The 26,895-nt window shown below is 64.7% G+C and overlaps 4 protein-coding genes across 34 annotated transcripts in view; 2 read left to right on the forward strand and 2 right to left on the reverse strand.

Annotated features, from left to right (window-relative positions):
* On the reverse strand, positions 13–3,462 carry EME2 (essential meiotic structure-specific endonuclease subunit 2). Its single transcript, XM_005655136.3, is given in 9 exon segments — positions 13–686; positions 767–956; positions 1,137–1,252; positions 1,426–1,519; positions 1,695–1,786; positions 2,231–2,323; positions 2,745–2,881; positions 3,195–3,311; positions 3,314–3,462. Coding segments are annotated over 9 exon segments (1,122 nt in total). The 5' UTR covers positions 3,426–3,462; the 3' UTR covers positions 13–515.
* MRPS34 (mitochondrial ribosomal protein S34) lies at positions 3,546–4,784 on the forward strand. The gene is given in 3 exon segments (NM_001244832.1): positions 3,546–3,881; positions 4,031–4,073; positions 4,162–4,784. Coding segments are annotated over 3 exon segments (657 nt in total). The 5' UTR covers positions 3,546–3,560; the 3' UTR covers positions 4,455–4,784.
* On the forward strand, positions 4,924–6,589 carry NME3 (NME/NM23 nucleoside diphosphate kinase 3). 5 transcript variants are annotated; one of them, XM_013987752.2, is made up of 5 exons: positions 4,924–5,180; positions 5,257–5,390; positions 5,514–5,615; positions 5,692–5,796; positions 5,892–6,589. In XM_013987752.2, exons 1-5 carry the CDS (start codon positions 5,135–5,137, stop codon positions 6,531–6,533), a joined length of 1,029 nt encoding a protein of 342 aa, XP_013843206.1. In that variant the 5' UTR covers positions 4,924–5,134; the 3' UTR covers positions 6,534–6,589. The 5 variants fall into 5 exon arrangements, 4 of the variants coding, with proteins under 4 accessions (XP_013843206.1, XP_013843207.1, NP_001231378.1 ...); XM_013987753.2 differs by having other exon boundaries at positions 5,260–5,390; NM_001244449.1 differs by having other exon boundaries at positions 5,108–5,180; positions 5,692–5,804; positions 5,892–6,340.
* MAPK8IP3 (mitogen-activated protein kinase 8 interacting protein 3) overlaps positions 6,341–26,895 on the reverse strand; it is a 44,581-nt gene continuing 24,026 nt past the window's right edge. For 8 of the 27 annotated variants that reach the window (XM_021086813.1, XM_021086815.1, XM_021086812.1 and 5 more), the window contains 26 exons: positions 24,695–24,941; positions 23,842–23,944; positions 23,525–23,643; positions 18,118–18,129; positions 17,210–17,227; positions 16,126–16,183; positions 15,688–15,840; positions 14,690–14,771; positions 13,438–13,568; positions 12,994–13,050; positions 12,728–12,895; positions 11,956–12,082; positions 11,708–11,803; positions 11,451–11,609; positions 10,834–10,999; positions 10,451–10,633; positions 10,193–10,382; positions 9,973–10,092; positions 9,819–9,899; positions 9,676–9,743; positions 9,427–9,575; positions 8,687–9,054; positions 8,473–8,511; positions 8,172–8,351; positions 7,943–8,092; positions 6,341–7,855 (listed from right to left, as the gene is read on the reverse strand). In XM_021086813.1, coding sequence (XP_020942472.1) covers positions 7,300–7,855; positions 7,943–8,092; positions 8,172–8,351; positions 8,473–8,511; positions 8,687–9,054; positions 9,427–9,575; positions 9,676–9,743; positions 9,819–9,899; positions 9,973–10,092; positions 10,193–10,382; positions 10,451–10,633; positions 10,834–10,999; positions 11,451–11,609; positions 11,708–11,803; positions 11,956–12,082; positions 12,728–12,895; positions 12,994–13,050; positions 13,438–13,568; positions 14,690–14,771; positions 15,688–15,840; positions 16,126–16,183; positions 17,210–17,227; positions 18,118–18,129; positions 23,525–23,643; positions 23,842–23,944; positions 24,695–24,941 — 3,780 coding nt within the window. In that variant the 3' untranslated portion in view covers positions 6,341–7,299. The remainder of the gene's footprint in view (positions 7,856–7,942; positions 8,093–8,171; positions 8,352–8,472; positions 8,512–8,686; positions 9,055–9,426; positions 9,576–9,675; positions 9,744–9,818; positions 9,900–9,972; positions 10,093–10,192; positions 10,383–10,450; positions 10,634–10,833; positions 11,000–11,450; positions 11,610–11,707; positions 11,804–11,955; positions 12,083–12,727; positions 12,896–12,993; positions 13,051–13,437; positions 13,569–14,689; positions 14,772–15,687; positions 15,841–16,125; positions 16,184–17,209; positions 17,228–18,117; positions 18,130–23,524; positions 23,644–23,841; positions 23,945–24,694; positions 24,942–26,895) is intronic. The other 19 variants (XM_013987768.2, XM_013987765.2, XM_013987767.2 and 16 more) reach the window with 9 other exon arrangements.

A 26,895-nucleotide genomic window follows, 5' to 3' on the forward strand; every position in this document is an offset into this window, starting at 1 on the left:
GCTAGAATGAAAGGGGCCGGGCCAAGGCTGGGGCGCACAGCCCAGCTCCCGTTGGGGTGTCGCACACCCTCGGGAGGCGGTGGCCTGCTTCTCTTCTTCCCTCAGAGCTTCCTTACAGCTCTTCCTCTCCAGAGCCAATGCCAAGCCTCCAGGGGACTGGCGTGTGCCCTGGGCACCTGCCTGAGGTGCTCCCCAGCCCTTCCCGACTGTCCTGGGTGGCTTCCACCCCCTCCTCCAGGCTGTGCAGGGCCCAGGGCACCTGAATGCTGCCCCTGCTTCTCCAGACTTTCCAGCCGGCTCACATCTCCTGGCCAGACAAGAATCTCCTCTCCTGCCCATCCCAGTTACATGAGAACTTTCCCTGCTTCCCTCCACCCCCTGGGGGCAGAACTGGCCGAGAGCCCTAGAACTGGCTGTTCCGCGTGGCTTGCCCTCCTGCCCCCCACTCCCTCTGGTTTCTGGTCAGTGCCTGCGGCGGCTGCGTCAAATCTGCCAGCGGCAGGCCCATGGCGTGGTCAGCAGCCCAGGTCCAGCAGGAGGTCGGGGTTGGTGGCGGTTAGGAGGAGGCAGAGGCGGCGGGAAAGGTCAGGCCCCACCCTGTGGGGCCGCGCACCCTCGCCCGTCTTCACAGGCAGGCCAGCCAGGAGGACCAGGCGCTCCTGCTCCGTGCTGCAGGTCACGTACGCCTAGGGCAGGCACAGGGATGAGCAGGGCAGGCCTCGGGGACCCAGCCTCCACACTGGGATCTGGAAAGGGGGGTGCCCACCTGTTGCAGAAGCCGGGGAGAGGGGAAGGCGGCGACGACAGCATCGGCCACGGCTGGGCTGACGCGGTTGAACTGCTGGATCTGCCACCGCCAGGCCGCCCGCAGCCCTGTGCCACCTCTTGCCACTTGCTCTCCTGCTGCCCAGCGCCCTGCGGTGCAGAAGGAGAAGGCCCTCGGCTCCCGGGACTGCCTGGAAAGGGGAGGGTGCGGGGAGGCCCCTAAAGGCTCTGCGCCCCTCTCCTGTGCGCCCTCCTCCAGCTCAGCAAAGCCCTTGGGGACCCCTTTTGCTCTGTGAGGCCAGGGCCGCACCACCCGCCCTGCACTCCCATGCCTCGCAGCCACAGCAAGCAGCCAGGAGAGGGTCACCCACTTGAAGGGGCGCTGGGCAAGGGCCTTGGTGAATGCGCACACGTGTTGACTCAGTTCCTGCCAGGAGGCCACCAGCAGCACATCCACGTTTGCCCAGAGCTGTAGGAGCACCAGCGCCTGAGGAGGGATGAGCCCATGGGCATGGGTCAGAGGAGGGTTCCCTTGATGGGCTCCCAGCTGAGACCACCCATGTGCCACCCTCGTGCCAAACTGGCCCCTGCTGCTTCTCGGAGGGCAGCCCGAGGGCCAGGGCCCAGGCCAACCATCTGGCCCAACCTGACTGCCCTCACCTCCTCCACCTCGGGCCAGCCGACTGCCACCTTGGCACGGGCCACCACTGGATTCTCTGGCTGCTGCATCTCCTGGGTGCTGGGCTGGTGAGACCTGAGCAGAGGTGGCCATCCCTCTGGCTCCCCAGCCTCCATGAGTTCTCCCACTCCTCCCCAGAGCCCACCCGCGGGAGCAGGTGAGCTGTGCCCCAGCCCCAGAGCCGCCCCTGCCTTTCCCCCGAACTCCCATCCCGGTCAGGCCTGCTAAGGGGTTCTAGGGGGACCAGTACCAGAGGTAAGCATCCAACCCGATGACAGCCAGGTGGGGGCGGGCAGGGCTCTCAGGACAGATCCAGGGCACAGAACAGGTTGGGCCACTGCTCTGCAAGCCAAAGAGGTTTACTGCATTTATTCCTCGGGCTGCGGCAGGTGGGGTCCATGGGCCCCCGGTCTGCAGGAAGCAGGGGCGTGGGCCAAGGTGGCCTGGCCATGCTGGGAGGAGGTAGCCGAGGATTCCTGCCCAGACGGCTCTCTTTAGGAAACCAGCACTGCACCCCATGGACCAAGGGGATCTTCAAAAGCCCTGGGCACAGGCGTCTAGAAGAATCGGAAGGAGACCCCTTCTCCACCCTGGGCCACCTCTGCGTCACAGCCTGGCCTTTGCTTGGCACATGGTGTGTTGATACACGGTGAACCTTGAATGCTGGGCCATGGCAGGGGCTCTAACCTAATGATACCCAGTGGGCTTCGCCCATCTCCCGGCATCCAAGATAGGGAATCCAGCCCCTCCCGATTCATGGAGCAGGATTACTCCCCGCCCCGAGACCTGGATCAGCTGGCCAACGCCCTGCAGAAACTCCTGGGGCTCCAGCAGCAGCAGCAGGTCCTGCTCATCTGCAGCCCACACCTCAGGAGGCACCTGTGGGGACACCTGGGCCTGGGCATCCTGGAAGTTCCGAGGCTGGTGGCGACAGCCATGGACAGGTTTTTCTGGTTCTGCACTACAGAAACTCAATGTTCTGTCTTCTACCGAGGCTACTACGGCCAGCCCAGGTCTACGGGGCAACAACACCTCCAGGCACAAGTGGATAGGGCTGGAACATCCCTCGGCAGCAGCTGAGGGCAGGCTCTGGCTTCTCAGCCCTGCAACTCATCAAGCAAGGGGCTAGTGGCATCACCCACTCAGTGTCCCTGTTCTCAGATGACTAGTCTATACAATGTCCACGAGTGCAGCAGCTGCCTCTCCAGACAGCTTTGTGAACAGAAACCATCCAACCCAGGACTGCACTCCGTAAATGCGGGAGAGGAGGCTGCTGGGGAGAGTAACCCAGGACACTCACACCGGGAGGGCAAGGATCTGGCTTCACTCTGCTCCACCTGAGGCTCCGGGCAGGGCGCTGGGGCTCCACACGGTACTCACAGCTCAGGGTGTCCAAGGCCTCCATCAGGATGTCGGCAGCAGCATCTTCCAGGATGGCTGGGATGGGGAAAGGAGGGTCAGCTGTCATTCCTTCTTTTCCCCACGCCGGGACACTACTGGGGTGAGGAGAGCAGATCCACAGCCTAGACAGCATGTTGACAAGACGCTGATTGGCAGCGGCTCCCAGAGCGCGGGTCCGAGCGTCTCATCAAGCTCGCCAACGGGGAAGCCGGCGCCCGTTCCTGGCCGACTGACGGCCTTCAGAGAAGCCCTTCCCTGCCGCAGTCAGGCCGACTACCATCTTTCGGGGTTAAGGGGAACTTCCGAAGAGAGCATCCCACCCCCGGCCGCTCACTGGGCTCGCCCGCACCTGGGTCCACGAGCACCGCCAGGCGCCGCACGGCCCGCTCGGGTCGCAGCCGCCGCAGTGCCTTGGCCGCCGCCCTGCGCTCCTCCGCCGGGTCCCGGACGGTCGCGGCGGCCTCGCGCCGGCGGAACCCTCGGCGTCCGAGTCCGAGATCTCCCAGGTCGGGGGCCTCCGCGGTCCCCGGCCCCGGCCCCGGCGCGAGCCCCCGGCCCTCCCAGCTCCAGCGTCGGCCATGGCCCGCCCGGCCTCTTCTGCGCTTCCGGCCGCGCCCGGACGCCTTTGCGGGAGACACCGGCCGCTTCCGGTATCGGGCGTGCCCGGCGGCGTGCGGCGGCGTCTTCCGGCCAGAGCACCGAAGCTCCAGCGGCCATGGCGCGGAAGAAGGTGCGGCCGCGGCTGATCGCCGAGCTGGCCCGCCGCGTGAGGGCCCTGCGCGAGCAGCGGGAACGGCCGCGCGATTCGCAGCGCTACGCCCTGGACTACGAGACGATGATGCGGCCGCACTCAGGCAACCGGCTGCCGATGCGAGCCTGGGCCGACGTGCGCCACGAGAGCCGCCTCCTGCAGTTGCTCAACCGCCTGCCGCTCTTCGGCTTGGGCCGCCTCGTCACGCGCAAGTCCTGGCTCTGGCAGCACGACGAGCCATGCTACTGGCGCCTCACGCGGGTCCGGCCCGACTACGCAGCGGAGGTGTGCGCACCGGCCCTAGCGAGCCGCTCCCGGCGCCGCGGAGCGCCGCTGCCTCCCTTCCGCGCGTCTCTGTGGGACGGGGTCCCCCGCCTCCCGATCCCGGGGCGAGGAAGCTTTCTGAGCCGACCTCTATCCCATTTGCTTTGCAGAACTTGGACCACGGGAAGGCCTGGGGCATCCTGACTTTCAAAGGTGAGGCGTCAGAAAGCGGGCGAGGTGGCTGCGGGCCACAGATTGTTCTGCCAGCCTGTGTGAATAGGTCTCGTCTTTCTTTCCCCAGGGAAGACGGAGAGTGAGGCTCGAGAGATAGAACAGGTCATGTACCACGACTGGCGGCTGGTGCCCAAGCACGAGGAGGAGGCCTTCACGGCTTTCACGCTGGTGCCGGAGGACACCCCGCTCTCTGTGCCCTACCCGCCGCTCCTGCGGGCTATGATTCTAGCACAGCGACAGAAGTACGGAGACACCAGCACGGAGGAGCCAATGCTGAATCTGGAGAGGGCCCGCATTGATCCCTGGGACTATCCTGCGAAACTGGAAGCGAAGACAAAGACCAAAGGCGCTGCCGTGTGAAATGCCAGAAGCCGCGGGCAGCTGGAGGCAGGGTGTGAGGCTATCTGACCTTCAGATCCAACATTGCGATTCAGTGTTTGGGTGGGAAAAGGTGCGGCCAGATCCCGCACCTAGTGTCTTTCCTCTGTCCCTGCTGCCCCAACGCCTAGGTCTCAGTGAGGGAGCCTCACAGGAGGTGGCTGCTGGGGGGAAGCTGGAAGCAGCAGGGCTAGCTGGGGTAGAGCCCCCTTGCTGGCACCTTTCACTTCCAGGTGGGCGCCCCTCCGCATCACCTGTTGCCTCTGCCAGGACCCAGGCAGCAACCCAACGCAAATAAAAGCACATCTAGTAGCTCTGGGATGTGGTTGCTTTGGGGTCGGGATAGGGGGCCGTAACGGGTCCTCTGCAGGGCTCTGGGGAGGAACAGGCTGAACGGGTGCTGAGGGCTGGGTGGTGGGTGGCGCGCAGATGCCGGGTGGCAGGCACCCCTGAGGGGGTTGGGGAGGCGCCGACGCGGCCGCAGCGGGGCGGGCGTGGGCGTGGACGACGGGCAGCGCCTCTCCGCCTCGGCTGCCTTCCCGGCCGCGTCCTCGGTGGGGCCGGCGCCCAGCGCCCCGGCCGCTTTAAGCCCAGGCCCCGCCCCGGCCCGCGCCCCGCCTCCGCCCCGGCCCGCGCGTCGCCGGAGCCCGGCTGCCGCCATCATGATCTGCCTGGTGCTGACCATCTTCGCCAACCTCTTCCCGGCAGGTGAGCGACGCGGGCCGGGCGGGCGGCCGGGCGGAGGTGCGGCCCCGCCTAACGGCCCCTGCCCCGCCGGTCCCAGCAGCCTACACCGGCGTGCACGAGCGCACCTTCCTGGCGGTGAAGCCCGACGGCGTGCAGCGGCGGCTCGTGGGTGAGATCGTGCGGCGCTTCGAGAGAAAGGGCTTCAAGCTGGTGGCGCTGAAGTTGGTGCAGGTGAGGCCCGGGTCCCCGGACGTGGGGGGGGGGGCGGAGGACGCGCGGGTCGTCCGGAGCGGGGGCCGCGACGGAGGACGCGGCCGTCCCCGGCGCATCAGGCCCGTCCCCCTGCTTCCCCAGGCCTCCGAGGAGCTGCTGCGGGAGCACTACGCCGAGCTGCGGGAGCGCCCTTTCTATGGGCGCCTGGTGAAGTACATGGGCTCGGGACCAGTGGTGGCCATGGTAAGTGCCCGCGGGCGGGCAGGCGGGCCGGCGGGCTGCCCGCGGTCGGCGGGCTGACTCCCGACCCCCCGCGCAGGTGTGGCAGGGTCTAGACGTTGTTCGCGCTTCGCGGGCGCTCATCGGGGCCACGAACCCGGTCGATGCCACGCCCGGCACCATCCGCGGCGATTTCTGCATCGAGGTCGGCAAGTAAGGCCAGTCCCAACTCCCGCCACTGGGCTGCGTGGGGCTCCTGCCCGAGCTGGGCCCGCGTTCACGCCCGCCTCTCCCGCGCAGGAACGTGATTCACGGCAGCGACTCGGTGGAGAGCGCCCGCCGCGAGATAGCGCTCTGGTTCCGTGCGGACGAGCTCCTGTGCTGGGAAGACAGCGCCGGGCACTGGCTGTACGAGTAGCTACAGCTCCTCGCCTGGATCGGGTTGTGGCTGCCTCTGCATTCTCTGGGCCCCACCCCGGGAGCTCAGAACCCCCTTCCTGCAGCAGGGATCACAGCAGCCCCCAGCGCGACAGCAGGGCAGGGAGGTGCACACTGCCAGGCATGGCTGGCGACCGCCTTCCTGCCCCAGATGAGGCACTCGGACCGGGCTCCAGCCTGCGCCCCAGTTTATGGCGGGCCTGGGAAGCCAGTGGGGTGCTACTTTGGTCCTTGGCTCTCCCCAGCATTTCTTTTTATAATAAACTGACGGAAACCTGTGCTCAAGTCTCTTGGGCCCAGGTACACAGACATACGATGTTAAGACATTTATTACATACAGAGCAGATACGTAGGTTCAAGTTGCAGGGCCAAAGCCTGAGGAGAATCATCACCCAGCCCCTTTCCCCAGCTGTACCCACCCGGCTCCCCCCAGTCCCTCCCTGGCCCTGTGAGAACGGACAGGGGACGCGACACACTTCACAGTGGACAGTGGCAGGGCGGTGAGGAGAATCCTGTGGCTGCAAGGAGCTGCAGCGGTGGCCAGCTGGGCTTGTGGGACGGCTGCCCAAGATCTGTGCTTCTCTGGTGGGAGGTGGGTGGGCAGCAGGGCCTGGGGCTGCCCTGACTGGTGCCTCGAGGAACAGGAGTAAGGCCTGGGCAGGTGGGGAGTTGGCAGTCCAGGGCGGTGCCTGCCAAAAGCAGCTCCTGTTCTAGCCCTTAGGGCCTCTGCTCACAGCCTCGTCGGTTGCCCTCAAGAGAGCAGGCCACACCACCAGCCCTAGGCACTTAGTAGCGTGTCCTGGGAGCTGGGCTCCTTGGAGACTGCACGGGAGGCAGGCCCTGGAGCACACCTTTCCTCGTCACCCTGAGGCTGAGCCTGTGTCCAAGGACTGACCCCAGGAGAGGCCGGGGGCCTCCCCTTCTTCCTGAGGCCTGGGCCTGCCCTGGCAGCCTGAGAAACCCCACCCTTGGGGGCCTCTGGGAGGGGTGGGACTCCAGAGCCTGCTCCTACGAGGTGGGGGGACGCGGGTCAGTGAGAGCCTGCCACACAGGACAATCACGGGATGGGACTCAGCGGGACGAGGGCACTGTCTGTCTTCTCAAGCAGGTGCCCCAGGGAGCCTGGTGACATGCTTTTATGCCAGTTCCCAGGGTGGCAGGGACAGGGGAGGGGGGCCCAGGGAGGGCTAGTGACTGGCTGGCTCCCTGAGGGTTGGACCCACACTCCACGGGCAGCAGGCAAAGGCAAGGGGACGCAGGGTGGGGAGACTCAGTGGCGTGAGGCCCCTTCTTGCCCTCCGCCCCCAGAAGTCCTGGGAGTGAATGGCGGGCATGGAGAGTCCCCTGTAGGGACGTTCCCCCGGCCCAGCCATCCTGGGGGTTGGCCTCGCTCTGGCCCTGAAGTGTCCTCGGGCCTCGGGGACTTTGGGCTGGGTGCCAGCCAGGAGCCGCCGGGCAAGGGTGTCGTCCCTCCCTGGTCAGATCGCCACCCCGCTCCCCCGCCTCCCTCCCAGCCAGGCCTGCACGGCTGCTCTTGCCAGCTTGCAAAGAGGCCCGGAACTAAGGTGAAAGCTGCAGGTTGAGAGGTTAGAGGAGGGGTGGACGGGCGCCTGGCCTGCGGGGTGGGCGGTGGGCAGGCGGGCGGGGCTGTATGTACACGGAGGCAGGTGGTGGCAGGCAGGGTGGGTGGTGGGGGCCGCAGCGTCACTCGGGCGTGTAGGACACCTGCCACACGATGATGTGGCTGCGCTCGGCCTTGGACAGCATGGGCTTCACCTGGCTCATGTCCCCCGCCCCCTCCTCGGGCTCGTCGTCCTCCCCGTCGCCTGGGGAGAGAGCGTGGCTGCCGTGAGAGCCAACCCGGCCAGGCGAGCCCGGCGAACCCAGCCCCGGCCCCGGCGGCGCCCACTCACCGATGCGGAAGTCGATGTAGCCCTCCCCGCCGCTCAGCACCAGCACGTTCCTCAGCTTCTGCGCCTCGGCATCTGCGGCGGGAGCAGTGGGCCCAGGGCCCTCGGAAGGGCTGTCGAGCACGCTGCCGTTGAGAGTGGCCAGCACGTTGCCTGTCATGGGGGCACAGGGACCTCAGCGGGCCGGCCAGGCTCACGCAGGCTCCCGTGGGGAGTGGGGCCAGGCCCTCACCTGGCACGGAGACGAAGAACTTGACGGCGTCCCGGTGCCCGTGGAAGCAGAGCTGGGCCTGGGCCATGGAGCAGTAGGGGATGAAGCTGCTGGCTGACTTGTCGCTGCTGTCGTCGCCGTACACGTGGATGACGCCTCCCGGGCGGGCCCCCTCCCCGGATGTGGGGGACGTCTTGTTGGCTGGAGAAGGCGGGTGTCAGCAGGCGCACACCCAGCAGGGACACCCACAGCCAGGCCCAGGCCGAGGCCAGCGTCAGCCCCCAGGGCAGCCCGAGAGGGCGAGGCAGGCCCTCGGACTTACCCCGGAGCCCGAGCAGCTGGCCTCGGTGCAGGACCACGGCTGGCAAGGGGGGGCGCAGCATGGGAGGGAGAGAAGAGAGGTGGTCACAGGCAGGCCCGCCGGGCCGGCCCCTGTCCTGCGGGTGTCCTGTCCCGGCAGCACGCCCGCCCCTGGGGCCCTGACGGCGGCTCTGCCACAGCCAGCGCCGCCTCTGCAGGCATTGGGGGCCACTCACTCTCGGTCAGAGGGATGGAGATGACCACGCCATTGCCAGTGCCCACCCAGAGGCGGTTGCCCGCGATGAGCAAGGCCGTGATGCGCACGAAGGAGAAGCCCAGCTTGCCTGTGCCTGGGGGAGATGGGCAGGGGGTCACAGCGGGCCGGCGCCGGGACCCTCCGGCCCGCCCCCACGCTGCCCGGCAGCCACGCACCCAGCATCTTGCTGACGTAGGGCTCGATGTCCACGTCCTGCAGGTGCTGGTGGGTATGGGCGTGGTAGAGCCGCAGCGTGGAGTCCAGGCGGATGGATACCCACACCCCGTCGCCGATCCACGCCAGCTGCCGCACCTGGCTCTCCCGCCGTGGGTGGGCGTCAAACGACTTCTGCGCAGTCGGGGCAGCCCATCAACAGTGGGGGGTGGGGGGCGAGGGGGGCCCAAACCCGCCACCCCCAGGTGTCCTGGCGACAGGTACGAGGCTTGTGGCAGCCTCTCCAGGGCCTCTTTGCGCTTCCAAGAAAAGGCCCTGGAGCTGCCCTGCGCCCGCAGCCCTGGCGGTGTGGAGGGTATAGGGCTTGTTTTAGGGTGCCGCAGCAGGTGGACTCCTCGCAGACTGGCATTCACAGCCCAGCGGCCCCTTGCCTGCCTGGGACCTGGGACCGACGGGTCACTTCCCTGCGTTCATGTCCTCTGGCCCCATGAAGCCCCTCGGAGTCCACCGGAAGGCGTGCGGGAGCCCAGCCCCAGCCCCGCTCACCTCAATCTGCATGGTCTTGGGCTGGATCACGTGCACCTTGTTCTTGTAGCCGCACCAGACGCGGTCGTGCACCACGGCCATGCAGCGGATGGAGTGGTGCGGGTGGCCCAGGTCCATCAGGTGATAGTTGCTCAGGTCCCACTGGCCGTCTGCAGAGAGCCCGCCCCTCCTCAGTCCTGGTCGGCACCTTTGCTCACAGTGGAGGTGGGTCACACCTGGCCGCTCCCCCACCCGCTGCGCCCGCCTCACCTTCACCTCGGTGGAAGATGGCCAGAGTCCCGTCCGCCAGAGCCACCAGCACGCGCCCTTTCACGTGCCTGCAAGGGGAAGGCGGTGAGCGGGGCCCTGGCGGCCGCCCAGCCTCCACCCCCAGCCCCCGCAGGGGCACGCACACCAGGCTCAGCACGGAGTCCTTCAGCTTGATGGAGTGCAGGCGCTTCTTCCAGTTGGCCACGGCCGAGTGCACGTACAGCCTGCGGGACGAGGCGCCGTGGGTGGGGGTCGCCCAGGGGACCCTCCCACCCCTGCCCCCCAGGCCCAGCCTACCAGCCATTCTGGGCTCCCAGCCACATGGTGGGTGCAGCACTGCTGGTGGCCCCTGTGGGGTCCCCGCTGGGCTCCGGCTCGGGCTGCATGCCACTCACGTCGGCCTCCGGCCCGTTTTCACTGTAGGGGGGATGGCGGCTCCAGGGCGGCCCCCCCAACCCCGGCCCCCCGCCCCCTGCAGGGCCCCACCCTTCGCCTCTGCCCCGTCCCGAGAGCCCACCTGTCAGGCTGGGCGCTGGGGGGCGGGGTGGGGGCCGGGTCGGTGAAGACGTGCTCCGTGAGGGGCCCAGGCCGCACGGCGCCTGCATCTGCCTCGCTGGGCCCAGAGTCTGGCACCTCCGTGGCCTCCGTGGCCTCCTCCATGGACTGAGATGGGTTGACTTTCCCGTTGGCGACAACAGCCACCTCCCCTGGGGGAAGGAGGGGTGAGTACGGCTGAGCGAGGGCAGGGGGCCGAGGGCTCAGGCCCAGAACTCACCCTGGCCCTTATCCAGCACTGGCGTGTCTCCGCGGGAGGAGCAGGCGCTGCGTGGCACGTTGCAGCGGGTGGCACAGCCCACCAGGGTGATGCCGGCCAGCACGCCGTCTGCACCGGAGTCCTCGGGGTTCACATCGCTGTCCAGGAAGATCTCCCCTGGAGGGTAGTCGCCGTCACTGGCCGCTGCAGGGAGAGTCACAGCCCGTCACCCCGTGCCAAGGAGCCCCCACGACAAGACCCCATGCGCGCTCGCATCCCAGCGCGGCGGCGAGGGGAGGGGACCCCCTCTGATGCCACCCCCTCTCTTTGGTGTCGGGGGAGTGGGGCCAACAGGCGGGGGCAGGACACGTGCAGCAGGCTCCCTGGCTGCGGCCAGTGCTCACCGGGGATGCTGGAGATGCAGAGCACGTGGGCGTTGCACACGGTGAACTGGTCCACGACGGCGCCGGGCTGGCTGGCATCGATGATGACCACTTTGCTGGTGGTCAGGGTGCTGGTGAGGATCCACACGCGGCTGGACGGGGGCTCCGCCTCGGGGAGCTCCTTGGCCTGTTTCAGACACGGAGGAGGGGGGACAGGACAGGCTGGAGACTCGGCCACACTCCTCCAGCGGCTGCGCAGGGTTGAGGGGAGGCCCCCGGGGGTCTCTCGGGAGCTAGCCTTGCCTGCGGCCTCAGGGACCCGGTTGTCCTGCCGTCACTAGGCTGGCGAGAACTCAGGTCACGACCCACAGGGCCCCTTCCTCAGAGGGAGGCTGAGCTCCCAGTGGTTAGGTTCCCGGTCCCCAAGTCAGCTGGGATGGGACCTGAAGCCTGGGCGCCGCCCTTTCCGCTCAGCCTCCGCCCTCCTCGCCGAGGTGGGCCCAGTCTGGCGCCACTGCCCCCAGCTGTCCTCCGTTTCTGTCACTCCCCCAGACAAGCACCGGGCCCCAGAAAGCCTCAGTCACCGAGCCATCCAGACGGGAGCAGCGGAGGGCTGCCGGGCCGCCCGCCACGCTGACCTTCCTCCTCTCTGGGGACGAATGGTTGCTCTGGGTCTCTCCTTCGACGTCCCGGTCGCAGGTCAGAGGGTCACAGCCTGGCGGGGGCTTGACTCCATTCCCAGAGTCGTCCTCACTGGGTTTCCAGCCGCTCAGGTTGACGCCCGCAGCACACCACAGCTGGGAGACAGGCGGGCCGGTGGTCCAGGAGCCGGCCTCCCCTCTAGGGCCCGAACCCTCCAGCCCGCCGCCAACGCGCCCTCACCCTCGCCGCTCACCTTCATGGTGGGGTCCTTCTCCACCAGGGGGCGGCAGTACACGGGGACGGGCACGTTCTTCACCCGTGTGTCCTCCTGGCCCCCGTTGGGACTCAGCTGCAAGCACAGGGCAGAGGGGCACGGTGGGCACAGGCCGGCCTTCAGAATCCAGGCCATGGGTGCCTCGGGGCGCCCCAGGGGCCCCCCTTCTGTCCGCGGGAGGCCAGGCCGAGGGGCAGGCCGCACCCCAGCCCCCCGCGCCCAGGCACCTGCTTGTACTTGGCCGGCAGGCTCCAGCCACAGGCCTGCAGCCGCCCCTCGTCGTTGCGCACGTGCTCGCGCACCTGGCGGTACTGCTCGCGCTTCTGCTCCCGCCGGGCGGAGGACGTGCAGTCGCTGGGGAGGGGAAGGAGAGTTACCAGCCCTGCAGGGAGCAGGCCTGTTGCCCAGGCCCTCCGCAGCTCAGCTTGGAGGCCACATCCTGCGGCTGCTGATGCCAAGGGCCCGAGGGCAGAGACCTGCACTGGGGGCACCGGCCCCTCCAGAGAAACCTCCACAGGCTCTGGTATGAGGCACAGAACTTTCCTTCAGCCCTGGACCCAAATTCTTGGTTTCAAAATGAACAAGACTACAAAATTCCAAACAGAAACTTATTCTGCAGGAAGAAACTCAACCCTGCATGAAAACCTCCTGTGGAGTCCAGCCCTCGTGGAGTGGAGAGTGCGGGGCCAGCCCAGGGGCGGGGCTGAAACGGCTGCCCTGCTGGGGTCACCCAGCACCAAGGCACAAGCCTTTGGAACTGAGAACAGGGACAGTGCAGGGGCGGGCAGCATCTGCCAAGGGACATCCAGGGCTCCCACCAGAGGGAGGAGAGGTACACGGGTGTCCACAGAGAGGTCATGACCCCGATGCCTGGCCAGTGTCCCTCCCACAGCCCCCAGAGAAGCCAGGTAGAGGCCTGGCCTGGCTTCAGAACCTGGAGGGGAGGAGCCTGGGGCCACAGTCCAGCAGGGAGGGGCAGGGGCATCCAGGGAAACTCACTCATCGGGGAAGAACTCCAGGGGCCGGCTGCCGGCGATCTGGCACATGCCGTGATTGCGGCGCTGGCTGAAGCCGGCCGTGGTGGGCGACTTGTAATGGATGTTCACGGAGGGGTAGGACCGCTTGGCCGGAGGGGGGCTGGAGGAGGAGCTGAAGAGGCGGCTGAAGCTGCCAGCCAAGGCGCCGGGTGAGAGCAGGCCGAGGGGAGCCATCCCCCCCACCCCGCCAGTGCCCAGACCCCACCCCCCCAGGCGCTGTCAACTTACAACTGCCAGATGGTGGACTTCTTCTTCTCCTGGACAGACGGGTGCTCGCGGGACGCTCTACGGGGGAGGGGCGAGGTGAGCCGCTCAGCGGGCCCAGCCTGACCTGGCCAACACCCCCGGCCACCTCAGCCCCACTGGCCCCCCGCCCTCCGGCCTCGGGGGGCTCCCACGGACACCCTGGGAACGGAGTGTCAGACGAGAGGGGCTCCTGGGACAGTCCCTGGCCCCACGTGGCCCGGTGCCTCTCCAGCCCAGAAGGCACATCCACTGCCAGTGCACGGTGCACCAGGCCCCGGGATCTCCTGGCCCCTGCGGGCTCGCACTGGGGAGGACCCAGCCCCCTCCCGATCCTCCCAGAAGAGCAGAAGGTGGGGTGGGACCCCGCTGCCGCACCCGGACCTCCCGGAGCGACCGCAGCTCGCAGCTGCGGACCTAGAGACTCACCGGATCATCTCCGTCCACCGTACAGCCTCCTGCAGCTCCATGAGCCGCTCCTTGTACTGGTTGCGCTCCATGAGCACGCGGGCCATCTCCACGCGCGTAAAGCGGCGGCGCTGCGCCATGGGGATCTTGTCCTGCAGGGGACAGCGCTACTGTTCAGCCAGCGAGGGTCCACCTCCAGGAGCTTCAGGCTCACGCATGGGGGGGGGTGGGCATGACAGTGAAAGGAGCCACCCCCCCGGAAGGTCACATGACACACGCGAGGGGCCCACGCAGCGTGCCTTCCCAGAGGCTCCTGGCCACCTTGGCAATCCCGGACGCCCTGGTCGATGCTACCTGGGGGGACAGCCCCACGGCGGAACAGCAGGGAGAGGGGTTCTAGGGAGGGGCTGGCAAGCAGGACCCCGGTCACTACGTCCTAGCTGGACGCTTGGGGTCCTGGCAGATCTGCCTGGAACCTGCCGATCCCTGGCAGGACTGAGTCTGGCCCTGTGGTCCCGCCCCCTCCCCAAGGGGACCAGCACCGACACTTGGTGTTCATGGTGCGTTGGCGCCCCAGCCGATGGCACCCTCCATGCTGCACATGGGAGGGCCTTGGGGCTGGACGTTCCCCTCGGCCTTCTCTCCTACAGCATGTGGAGGTGAGGGACGGGACAGGGTGGGCAAGGTGAGCAGCGAGCTTCCCAAGTGCCTGCCGTGTGAGCGGCATCCTGCCACACCCGTCACACTGCCCCAAAGGAACAGCCGAGCGGTGAGGTCGGCACCTCGGGTTAAAGACCCACACCTGCCCTCTCCTTCAGGAAGGCGGTCGGGTCACTGGGCCTGGGCCCCTGCTCTGGGGAGGACGTCAAAGAGCAAAGAGCCCCTCAACCCCTTCCCACGCCCCTCCTAAGACGGTCAGTTACAAACCCCAGGGAGCAGGGGCCGAGGGCTTTACTGAGAACAATCCACGCGCCTCTGGCGGGGGTGTAAGGACACACGCGGGCTCTGAGGGCCTCAGGTACTCAAGCTGTCCCATCTGGGGGAAGCAGCTGGGCTGAGTAGCCAGGGAGCTCATGCGTGTGACTGCAATATGCAGCCACAAGGACCTGGGGCTGAGAAGCGGCCTCCCCCAGAGGGAGGCAGAGCCTGATTTCACAGTCACGGGTGTGGCTGCTGCTGGGTGCAGGGGTCCCACAGGAGGGGTGAGGGGGTCCACGTCCCGGGAGCCCGTCCGTGCCCACCCCCGTGCCCGCATGTTAATAGTGGAATATACCAATTCTGTACAGAGATAGCTGCTTACATCCTCCACCTCTTCTTTGGGTTCACGGTGGGCAACGATGGCCTCCGACTTCACTCTAGAGGATGCGGAAGGAGGCGGGGCAGGGGTGAGGGCCCCACGCGGCACGGCCCAGGGGCCATGACCCACCTCTCAGCTCTCCCCTCAGTTTCTAGGCCCTGAGTGTTCCTGCCACTGCCTCGGGGACCGGTGGCTGCACACCCCTTGTTCCTGCCACTGCCTCGGGGACCGGTGGCTGCACACCCCTGCTCACGTGTTCCCGCAGCCCAGCCAAGGAGGAGGCCCTCCAACTCTGGTGGTCAAGCGGCGATGGGAAGGCAGAGAGAGCCCCATTCTCCGCGAGCCCAGAGGGGATCTGGCTCCCGGTCCCACAAACCTGGCACAGGTGCCCAGGGCCCTCCCCTCCACCTCCCTTTTCCTGTCTGGGGCCAAAAGCACCACTTTGGGAGAATGGGGTGAGGATCAGGCGGGAAGAGAAAGGCCACGAGGGAGTGCGGAGTGCTCAGAGGAGACCCTAGGCTTTCCGAACAAGGCTCCGGGCCGCCCTCGGCAGATCAAGGGCTGGAGAGCACGGGGACACCCACGGAGGCCAGAGGCCCTCATCCTCCCTTCCCTCCTCCTGAGGGAAGGTAACGGCGTGAGAGCAGCAGGGAAGGCCCCGCTCAGCGGCCGGAGGACGGCGACCCAGGTCAGGGACGCTGCTCCCTGTGCGGGGTTCCTAGGCGGATGGCGGAGAAAGCGGGAGGGGTGGATAGCCGACACAGGAGTTGGGTCTGGATGGAGTCATATGAGACGAAGCTCGGGGAGGAGCAGAACGAGCAGGGAGCGCGCCAAGTGAGCCGCTTTAGGGGGAAGGAACTCGGGGTGAGGTTAGCTAGAGAGACGCCAGGGTTTTGCCAAGAGCCCAGGAGAAGCCTGAGCAGGACCTCCACGTGGCGTCACGGGGCCCCGCCCCCACAAAAGCCCCCGCCCACCTCCTCAGCTCCTCCTCCAGGTCCTTGATACGGTTCTCCAGCCTGAGTTTGGCCTGCCTGGCAGCTTCCAAGTCCCCCTTCAGCACCTCCTGCTCCCCTGAGAGCTGGTCCACCTTGGCGATGAGGTCGTTCTTCACCACGTTCAGAGCGTTTCTTTGAAAAGGCAGAAAGCGGGGAGCTCCCTGTGACCGGCGGGTACACCGAGTGATGGGGGTTCACCGGCGTCTGCCCACACTGGCATGTACACATGGGAGACCCATCCCGGCCCTGAAGGTGGTGCAAGGCAGTGACCACGCCATGTCCTCCCCCGGAGGGGCGAGCTCAGCGCAAAGTCCTGTCCTCCTGGCTGGGGAGACACGGTTGTTGTCCGGGCTGGGCAGGGGGCAGCGGGCGGGGGGCTCCCTCTGCAGCTGTGCTGCTGAGGAAAAGCGGTCTTACTTGGTTTCTAGAAGCTGCGAGTTCTCCAGAAGCAGATTCCCCACTTCCTTGCCCATTCCTGCAACGAAAGGTACAGAGTCATTACCTGCGTCTGGTGAAGCCACACCCCGCCGATCACATCTGCTTCAGAACAACAAACATCCCACCCAGGGCAGCCCACCCCTGGGAGGGCTGATGTGAGGGCAAAGCCCAGAAGCCCCATCTGCAGGAAGACACCTGCACAGCGAGCCTGGGAGAGGCCTCTGCTGGTCTCAGATTGGCCTCTGGGGGGCACAGAGCAGGTTCCCACGGCCCTGATGGCCAGTCTCCCTGGGCTTACATTCTAGAGCTCAGCTTGCTACCATGACCATGAAGCCTGGACCAGCAGGGCACTCGGATGACCTCGACCTCTGCCCAGCCCCAGTGCCACCCACTTTCCCCCAGGCCGTGGTGAAGCAGACCTTGCTCAGAGCAGCCCCCAGGACAGTGGAGGTGACGGGGATTCAGAGGGGACAGCACAGGAGGCAGAGAGCCCCTGGCCAATCAAGGCATGGACGGCCCACAGCAGGTGCCGCCCTCGCCGGCTGGGAGCAGACCTGGGAGACACGGCCCCCTGCGGAGGTGAGGGGGACAGCGCCCCCTGGGGCTGGGGCTCAGAGGGGCTGGCCCGGCCTCCCACGCAGACCCGACAGACTGCGGTCCAGGCAGGTCACAGACCCCCAGAGCACCGCATCGAAACCTTCAGGAGAGCCTCAGAGACCCGAGGTCTGCTGCTCTCGTTCGAGTCCCTCCACGGCCTGACGCCGGCGAGAGACCCCAGGCACGCCGTGTGCTCAGGTTTCCACGGTCACCTCCTTGCCTCCCTCTCAGAGGGGACACAGCAGGCTCACCCCTGGCCGGCTCAGAGGGGCTGGGGTTCCCTCCTCAGCCCATCAAGGGTCTGCTCCAAGAGAGACGGCGGAGGGGCCGGGCGCCGGCTCCCCACGCCTGCCGGGCCCCACCGCCCCGCCCAGCCCCGCTGTGTGCACCAAAGCGTGGGCGGCGGCGGGCAGCGGGGGGGAAGCCAGAAGCGGGAGAAACGCACTGAAACGGGCCGCGGCCTTACCAAAAAAATCATCGCGCACTACCGGCGCCGTCCCAGTCCCGCGGGAGATGGGCGGCCAGGGCGGGAGAGAGGAGGGGAGAGAAAACAAGCGCGTTAAGCCCGAGTGATGAGCAGGCGGGGTGCGTCGGGGCTGCGTCTCGCGGGGTTTGGCTCGGACACGGAAGCGGGACGGGAGGCTCGGGACAGACTGAGCCAGCCACTCCTGCCACTCCTCCCACAGAGGGTCCCCCTGGGGTGGCGCAGAGGACCACGAGGCCAAGAGCAGCCGGGTGGTGAGGCGGAGGGTCCGCGCAACGCAACTGGTGTCCTCCGCTAAAATCTGGGGTGGGGTGGGCTGGGGGTTAAGGACGGGGGTCTCTGCAAATGAGGGAGAGCTGTGCCCAGGGCCCCCTGGGGCCTTTGAGCGCCATGGGGGAGGGGCGCCCTTGGAGGGTCGGGGGCTCAGAGCCTCCCACTCCTGCAAGAAAACAGGAGCTTGGAACACTGTCACCTGGGGAGAGGACGGGGAGCCATGCCTGGCGGGTCCCCTGACCTCTGGGGTGCACTCCCCAGGGAGAGACACCGCAGACCAGCGCCTGTGCCTCTAAGGGCTCTGAAGACCCTGGAGAAATGGCCCTGGGGGACCCCCAGCCTCCAGGACAGGATGGGGCAAGGGCGCAGCGCCCTCCCTCAGCTGTCAAGGGCCGTCAGTTAGCTAGTGGAGCAAAACCCAAACAAGCCTCCGAGCAGCAGGAGCTGGTGGTGAGCAAAAGCACAGGGGCCTCGGCTGGCCCGGACGGGATCAGGAGGGCTAGCCACACAGCCGGGGTGACTGGGCAGCAGCAGGGGTGTCCCAGGGTGCCCCTCCACACCCCCTGAACTCCACCCTGAGGAAGAGGGGGCCACAAACGGACCGCAGAGGTACGCACCTGAGAACTCCCCTGGGCCGTGTCCAGTGAAGCGGAGAGAGATGGGGGGAAGGAAGCGACAAAGGTCAATTGGTGACTGGAACCCACAAAACACAGAGACCTTCTCAATGAAAAAGCAACAAGCATCAGTCAGCCGTGTCCGTGTCCAAGGGCAGGAAAGAATGCGAGCGTGTGTCGCCAGGCCTGCAGGCGCCAAACCCCATGCACAGCGGGGTCCGGTCGGAAAGGGAGGCCAGGACAGCACATCCCTCAGTCTGGGGGCCGCGGGGCTCTAAAGCCAGCTGACCCTCCACGCCGGCCACCCACCCATGTGGAGGGCCAGCCCCCTGTAAAGGTGAGGGGGGTGGGGCGGGAGGCACCCCCCAGGGCGAGTGAGCGGCAGCCGGGGACTGGCCTGGGGGAGTGGGGCGCAGCTAGCCAGCCCAGGTCTGACGGGAAGGGCAGGACCTCGGAGAAAAGGTGGCTGGGGTACAAGAGCCCCACTGTGCGGGAAGGAAGCCGCTGAGTCAGGCCTTGGTTGGAGGGGAGGGTCATGGGCAGCGTGTGCCAAACTGTTCTCTGCCACCCAGGTGAAGACCCGACAGAACGGTGCAGTTCTATCTGGTTGATTTCACGCAGAGAGAAATGGTATGAAGAGTCACTTGACCTCAAGGACACAATACGGACCTGCTGAACTGCTACTCAAATAATAGAGAAGTGCACCGGCCCCACAGGGGACGAGGCCATCATCTGGGCTCCACTCCCAGGGCGGCCACTCCTCACCTTTGATGCTCTTTCTCAGGCCTCTTTCCAGGCACACATCAGGTGTCTTTCTGTTTTTTAGGGCCACACCCTCGGCACATGGAGGGTCCCAGGCTAGGGGTCTAATCGGAGCTGCAGCTGCCAGCCTACACCACAGCCACGGCTACGTCTGTGACGACTTGCTCCGCAGGGCAGCGTGGGCTCCTTAACCCACTGGGCGAGGCTGGGGATCGAACCTGCATCCTCATGGTTCCTAGTCAGGATCATTAACTACTGAGCCATGAAGGGAGCTCCAACGTGGCTTCTTTTAATTTGAGTGATGGAACTCACAGAGACGTATTTTTAAATTCCAGGTTGTCTCACCACACTGAAAACACTCCCTACAGCTCTGGCCCTGAAGAGAGGCCCAGGTTATGAAAATACTCTCCAGTTTTTCTTTCAGTTCCGGTCATGCCTGTATTTTTTTTTTTTGTCTTTTTGCCATTTCTTGGGCTGCTCTCGTGGCCTGTGGAGGTTCCCAGGCTAGGGGTCGAATCGAGCTGTAGCCACCGGTCTACACCAGAGCCACAGCAACGCAGGATCCAAGCCGCGTCTGCGACCTACACCACAGCTCATGGCAACACAAGATCCTTAATCCACTGAGCAAGGCCAGGGATCGAACCTGCAATCTCATGGTTCCTAGTCGGATTCATTAACCACTGCGCCACAGCGGACACTCCCCATGCTTGTGTTTTTGTTGACATCTTTAACCCACCTAGAAATTACTTCTGTGTATGCTGTGAGGCTGGGATCAGGCTGCGTTTCCCTCCCACGTGCCTACTCAACAAATCCCAAACATTGCTGAGTGCTCCACCCATCTTCCAACGACTTGAAATGCCACAGGCATCGCAGAGATGGTTCCGGGTCTGCCCGCAGCTCCTGCGCTGGGCGGCCTGCTGCCATCCCTTCGGCTTCAAGAAACACTCCTGCTACCTGGCATGGCCGGCCCTTCTGGGCTCTCCTCACACCGTCACCCTTTGGAATGAATTTCAAATCCACTCATATCTTTCTAGGGAAAAAAAAAAAAGGCTGTGTGTCTTCCGACTGATACCGAGGCAGTTTACGCCTGAAGGGGCTGGTCGGTGGTGTCCCCCGATGGCTTTCACGTCGAGGGATGTGTCGTGCTTCACAACGTATGCGCGCTTCCTTCACGGTCTTCAGTGACGTTTCCTCTTGCTCGTCACACGCTTGGCCTGTGTCTTGAGGTTATTTCTAGATGTTGTCCGGCCCTGGCGACTGTCTGGGTGGGACCTGGTGCAGCTGGACCGGCCCGTGGAGCACACACGACTCTCAGCAGAGCACGGTCAGTCGCTTGGTTTGCTTGGTGTCCTCAGCTGTGAGGTGGACGCACAACCCCCGTGGTGCAGGCGCGCCGTCCACCACCCTGGTGGAGCCAGTGGCTAAGTACTGACTCACTTTCTCTCCATCTGCGTCAACTCCAAGCGGCATGCTTGTCGCATCTTAAGGCTCGGAAGCGGTGCCTGGGACTTCCCGTCCGTGGCGGGGGGGGGGGGCAGTGCAATTTGTGGCAATTTCTCTTCTTTCTTGGAAACTTGTAAGACAAGGGCGTGTCTTACCGTCAGTCACGCTGTGGGTTCAAGGAAAGAGGACACAGGCCCTTTCTTCTCTGCCAAAGGCATTCCCGGTCCTCAAGCCAAGAGACGCACGGAGCAGTTCGTGCAGGGACCTAGCCCGCCTTAAGAAGCGTCTGTCTCGTTGCAGGCAGAGCGTCAGCGAGTCGGAGGTCACAGCAGGCACCATGACAGCGCTCACAGGGCCGAGGCCGCTAGAGGCCCCCCGGCCCCGGTCTCTCCCGCGCAGCAGCTGCACATGGAGCTTAGAGCCAGGTGCCCACCCTTGGCGTGTCTTCAAACTCCCACTGCTGACACTTCCTCCAGCAGAGCCAGGCTCTGGGACAGGGCGCCTCAGGCGACGGGCTGAGAGCAGCCCCAGCTCGGCCCTCCACCGTGCCCGCTCGGTCCACAGGTCACAAGAGCCTTGCCCTTGCCAGCAGACGGCCCCTGGCGCCACTAGGACCTCCTCCTGCGCCTCCTACCCCGGCGGTGGGGAAACGCACAGCGTCCCGTGCAGGTGTGCTTTTCTGAGGAGGGGCTCACGTCTTTGAGGAGGGTCTCCAAAGCTCAGGAGAGCATGGTCCTCCGGCCACATGAGCTCCAGTCCAGGATGCCGCCGCCCCCAGGCCCTGCCCGGCCCCCAGGGCTGGCACAGGAGCCCCCAGGACCCTCATAATGGTCAGGGCCTCGGTGCCTGGGAGGTGTCTCATCACCCCAGGGGGGCCCTTTGGTTTTTACTCCCTTCTTGGCAGCTTCTGATGTTACGTGAATATTATGATCAGCATGTATCTTTTTTCCAAAATTTTTTTTTTTTTGGCCTTTTTAGGGCCCGCACCCTCAGCACATGGAGGTTCCCAGGCTAGAGGTCTAATCGGAGCTCTTGCTGCCGGCCTACACCACAGCCATGCCAGATCCGAGCCGCATCTGCGACCTATACCACAGCTCACGGCAACGCCAGATCCTTAACCCACTGAGTGAGGCCAGGGATTGAACCCACAGCCTCATGGTTCCTAGTCAGATTCGTTTCCGTATGCCATGATGGGAACTCCCCAAAATTTTTTAAGTGCCTAAAATGTGCATTTATATGGTATTATATGAAATATGTAAAGGCGAGTAGGAGGATGTCAAAATATTAAAAGTGATTGTCTGGAGTGATTGTTCTGATGTTACGTGAATATTATGATCAGCATGTATCTTTTTTCCCACTGTGGCTCGAGTTAAGGATCTGGTGTTGCCGCAGCTGCAGTATAGGTCACAGCTCTGGATCAACTTCGATCCCTGGCCCGGGAAGTTCCACATGTTACAGGGGCAGCCAAAAAAGAGAAATCTTTTAAAAAAGTGATTGTCCCTAATTAGATTTTTTATGAATACTGATAGTTTTTGTATATTTTATTTAATTTGTTTTTTTTTTTAAGGGCTGCACTCGTGGCATATGGAGGTTCCCAGGCTAGGGGTCGAATCAGAGCTGTAGCCGCCGGCCTACACCACAGCCACAGCAACACCAGATCCAAGCTGTGTCTGCCACCTACACCACAGCTCACGGCAACACCAGAGCCTTAACCCAGTGAGTGAGGCCAGGGATTGAACCTGCATCCCTATGGACACTAGGCAGGTTTGTTTCCACTGAGCCACGACAGGAACTCCTAAATGTATTTATTTTTATTTATCTATTTATTGGGCTGAGCCTGCAGCACGTGCAAGTTCCCAGGCTAGGGAGTGAACCCAAGCCATAGCAGTCACCAGAGCCACTGCAGTGACACCACCAGATTCTTAACTTTCTGCACCACAAGGGAACTCCCTGAACGAAATTTTAAGACTGAAATGTACACTAAGAATGGATAAGATGGTAATTTTTATATGATGTGTGTTTTTACAATTGGGTATACATAATTTGTATAAATTTAATTCTGGCTGAAAAAACTTGTGCTTCAGGCACACGGCGTACAGGTGCTAAATACCCCCAGCTCCTTGGGGTCCCTAACCCTGACCCTAACCCTAACCCTAACCCAAGTAAAGACAATCGGCTTGTAGAGAACCCCTGAGACGCCGGCCCACTGCAAGGAAAGCGAGAACATGCTGGGCTGCAAACGCCAGCCAGGCCCCTTCCTCTGCACGTCAGGCCTGGCTGTGTGTGCAGCTGGCAGGCTGGGTGGGCAGGGAGGCCCATACGGGGACATGCTCCAGAGATGCTCTGAGTCCCTGGGGCATATCTGTCAGCGGGAAGTGACAGCGGCAGAAAGACTGGCAACCAAAACTCAGAGGGGAGACAGCCCTGCCGCTGTGGCAGCAGGTGACAAGATACGGCTCTAAAAGCGGAAGGCAGCCCCCCCGAGATCCTGGAAGCAGAAACGCTGCTACCCGCCCCGTCGCCATGTGTCCCGCAAGGGCAGCTGCCCGGGTCAAGGTGCTGCCCCTTCCCTGTGGGCGTGGGGAGAGGACAGACCAGAACCGAACTTGGCCCCCGCCCACCTCGCTGGCTGCTGAAAGGGAGGGGGGCTTCCCCAGACCTGCTGGGGGGTCAGGGGGGCTTGAACCCTGCCGAGAGACACCCACAGCCTGGCCTTGCAGCCCTGGGGACGCCCGCCCTGGGGCGTTCTACAGCCTGACGGCCCGTCCCGGCACGGGGTCGGGGGAGGACGGGGAGCGAGTCCCCTCAGCCAGCTTCCCTGCACCTGCCCCGGACCCGCCCCGGGCAGTGCTGGTGGGGACCTGGGCATGTTCCTCTAGGATGGGAGGAGCTGGCGACGAACCCCCCTCCAAAGTGTCCCCAAAGTGGGCTGCAGGGTGGTGGTAGGGAGGGGCTTGGGGCAGGGCCGGGCTGAGCGCTGATGGGGCCGGATTTCTTCTGGGGTGACGGCTGGTTGGCTGCTCCAGTCCGTGAGGACCCTACACCCCACCGGCCGGGTCCACCATGCGGGAAGCACACCGCAGCGTCCCAGGCCTGCGTGGAGTACTTCCTGGCTCATGGCTCCCGGAGACTTTGCTTTCATCACAAACAAAACCAGCAAGAGCAATTGCCCGGGCCCTGCAGGCCGGGGACGGTGGGCACTTACCTAGCAGGTCGGCCCCTTCGTCCACGTCCCCGATGACCTCGGAGCCCGCGGTTGACAGCTCGTGGTAGAGGGAGTCCGTGTTGATGCCGAAAGCCTTGTTCACAATCCCCTGGGTCGGGCTGTGAGGACACGTGGCCGAGGCAGGCGGGGTGAGCGTGTGGCCATGAAGGGGACACGCGGGGACCCCCGGGGACCGCTGGAGCAAGTGGGGGCCCCGGGCGGTTCTCCCACCTTGAGAGGCTGCGGGCCGTTTTCACAGGGCACCGACTGCCCGGGGGATGCTGACCCTGGGGACGGGCTCTGGGCCCACTGAGTACCTGTTGCCTGTGCGGTCCAGGCGGGGCTCCCGCCCCATGTCTAGCTCTGGGGTCGAGTCGATGATGTCCTGGACGTCGGACCACTCATCACTGCTGCCCATGCCTGGGGGACACAGGGGAGTCCCTGCACCACTCAAGGCTGCTCTGGGCCCCTTGTCCACAGACCCCAGCTGGACCCCACAGCAGGCTCGACTGTCAGCAGGAGCTCTTCCCGGGCTGGGGAAGCAGGAGCTCTTCCCGGGCTGGGTGGCGCTTGTCCCCGGAACTGTGCCTCCTTTTTATGACCCTACCTCAACAGACCCGTTTTTTTTTTTCCCTTTCCCCCGTCTTTTAAGGTGGCACCTGCAGCACACGGAGGTTCCCAGGCTAGGGCTTACATCGGAGCTACAGCTGCCGGCCTACACCAGAGCCCCAGCAACGCCAGATCCTTAACCCACTGAGCGAGGCCAGGGATTGAGCCCACATCCTCACAGATACTAGTCGGGTTCGCTAACTGCTGACCCACAGCGGGAACTCCTTGAACGGGCTTTTCTCTCTAGCTGAACTGTCTGCTGGATGACCATGATTCTACTGCCAGGGGCCCAGGTGTGTCCCCCCATTGTACATGCTGAAGCCTGGACCCCAATCTGCAGGATGGACTGCTCTTGGAGAGGATTTTTATGGTGAAATGAGCCCATAGGCAAGGCAGGCCCTGGTCTCTATGAGACGCGGGGGGCATCCAGGACAGACACACGGAGGGGGGACCACGTGAGGATGGGGAGCCGGCAGCCAGTGAGGCCCAGGAGAGGCTCAGGAGGGTACGCCTGGCGCTGCGAGGGCAGGGCGGCAGATGCGCCTGGGAGGATGGCGGTACCTATGCTGACGTTGCGCATCTCCTGTGTGACCTGCACCTCCATGTTGCGGCTGTTGCGCTTCTCCCGTGCCCGCTTGCCGTTCTTTGCGTTGGGGCCGTAGTCGCCCAGGGGCTGCAGGCCCTCACTGAGCGGCGTGACGGCGGCCGAGGGCACAGACGACGTGGGCGTGTTGGACTTGGTGCCCGTGGTGCTGGGGGTGGCAGCCGCCGAGGACTGGCCCGACTCGGACATCTCCTCCTGCGGACACTGGGGCCAAACACAGGGGAGAGGGAAGCTCGAGGTGCGGGTCAGGCCCCCGTGAGGCCACCGTGAGACCGTGCTCCATGCCCGGAGCGGAGGGACAGGAGGCCACTTCTCTCCTGGGGGCTGATTCCTCCCGCCCAGTCACTGGCTCACCCAGCTGCAGCCCCTGGCTTTTCCAGAGGTGCCTCCGCTTGTTAAGTGGCTTGGATCCAGGCCCCCGGCACGCTCACGCCCAGGGACGGCCCGCTGCGGCCACTGTGGTGGACGTGGCGGGTAACCCCTTGCAGTCGCTGGGAGGGCAAGGAGGAGCCACAGCCTGGGGTAGGGGGGTGGGGGTGGTGGCCAGGCCAGCGGCCCTTCCGATCGCAGTGCCACTCAGCCCTTGAGGCTAGTGCCTCGTGCCCTGGCCGCAGTTGAGGGCCGCCAAGGGCGGGCGCCTCCTCATTCTGCCTGAGGCGGCCTCCCCAACACAGCGGGGACACCAGGCACTGGACGCTTAAGCTCCAGGGCCCGGCTGAACCAGAGCCTGCTTGGACAGCTACGCAAATGCCAACAAATCAAACCTTGACCTCCACATAACGGGACACCCCCTAAATGACCGAGGAATGAAAAAAGATGGGGTCATTAAAAGCAGCCATCAGCGCGGGCCTGAAGCCTCTTGCTGGAGAGAACACGCCCTGGAGGAGTGAGGGCAGGAAGCAGACGTCTCTGCCCTGCAGCCTCTCCTAAGACCACGCCAGTACCCGCAGCCCGCACTCCCCCGTTAAGTCATACGCGTGACCCCCCACTCCCCCCACGGGCCTGGGGCCCCTGCTGTGCCTCTGCAGGAGATGCACGGCCTCCGAGGGGCTGAGGCCCTGGGTGGGGGCCGCTAAAGGGCAGCTGCCAGGCACACTCCCCTTGGCACGGAGCACACGCCCTGACGGAGGAGCTGAGACCAGGGGGGCGTCGGCCCTGTTGCGGACACTGGGACCAACCCCCACCCGCCTTCAACGTGGAAGGGCTGAGAGGGCTCCTGGGGCCCTGCCCAGTGACCAGGAGTCAGAGCTGGTTGGGAGGTTTCTGCCGGCCCCGGGCCCGCCAATCCTGGGCGGCTCCTGAGGCTTCCCCGTCAGGAGCCCCATGGCTCTGCCTTCTGCTCTGGGGGGGCTCCCATCCTGGCGGCTGGGTCCCCAGGGGACACGTGGCAGCGTCTGCAGACACGTGTTGCCACAGCTGCGGGGGACTAAAAGCTGGGGGCCCGCAACACTCCCAGGGCACGGGACGGCCCCACAGCCAACAAACTCACCGACGCGGAGCAGCCACGGTGAGAATGCCCCTCGCAAACATTTTTGGTTGGGGTTCAGGTCCTGAAGCTCAGGGTTGACTTGCAAAGCAAAGGCCCTCTCCCCTTCACTCCACCAGGCACACTGCACACCCCTGTGGCATGGCCTGCGTGCTCTCTCCACATGGGACAGAGGCGCCTGGCGGGGGCTCCCTCTGGCCCGTGGGGGCTTCCGGCAAGACGGGGAGGGCACCGAGCCCATGTTTTCCAAACCACCAGACTCAAAGCCATGCTGCCCACCTGTCTATGACCTGAACACACGTCTGCGGGTTTCCGTGGGGCTCCTGACCCCGTGCTCACTGTGGGAAAACCACGGCGTGACCCCTCTCCAACTCCCCTGGCTCTGTCACCCTATAGGCCACCACTTACCTAAAGCAAACCTGCCAACCTCTAAGAACCACACATGGCAGTGACCTCCAAATGCAAAGAACCCACATCCCAGGGGCCATGCCTCCCATGAGTAGCCACAACTGTTTGGTTAAAACACTGAAAATACAGTACACAAAACAAAACAAAAAAACGAAAACAACAAAAAAGTTAAAAAATTAGAAAAACCTGAAAACCCTAGAGTGTGAAATAAAAAGAACTTAAATGTAATTGTTTAAAAAAAAAAAAACACATCAAATGAAACAT

This window comes from Sus scrofa, chromosome 3 (assembly GCF_000003025.6).
Source record: "Sus scrofa isolate TJ Tabasco breed Duroc chromosome 3, Sscrofa11.1, whole genome shotgun sequence".
NCBI classification, from domain to species: Eukaryota; Metazoa; Chordata; class Mammalia; order Artiodactyla; family Suidae; genus Sus; species Sus scrofa.

Coding starts and splice junctions, on each gene's coding strand:
- NME3 (XM_013987752.2), top strand. CDS start 5,135: ATGATCTGCCTGGTGCTGACCATCTTCGCCAACCTCTTCCCGGCAG. Junction 5,391..5,513: donor TGGCGCTGAAGTTGGTGCAG/GTGAGGCCCGGG, acceptor CTGCTTCCCCAG/GCCTCCGAGGAGCTGCTGCG. Junction 5,616..5,691: donor CGGGACCAGTGGTGGCCATG/GTAAGTGCCCGC, acceptor CCCCCCGCGCAG/GTGTGGCAGGGTCTAGACGT.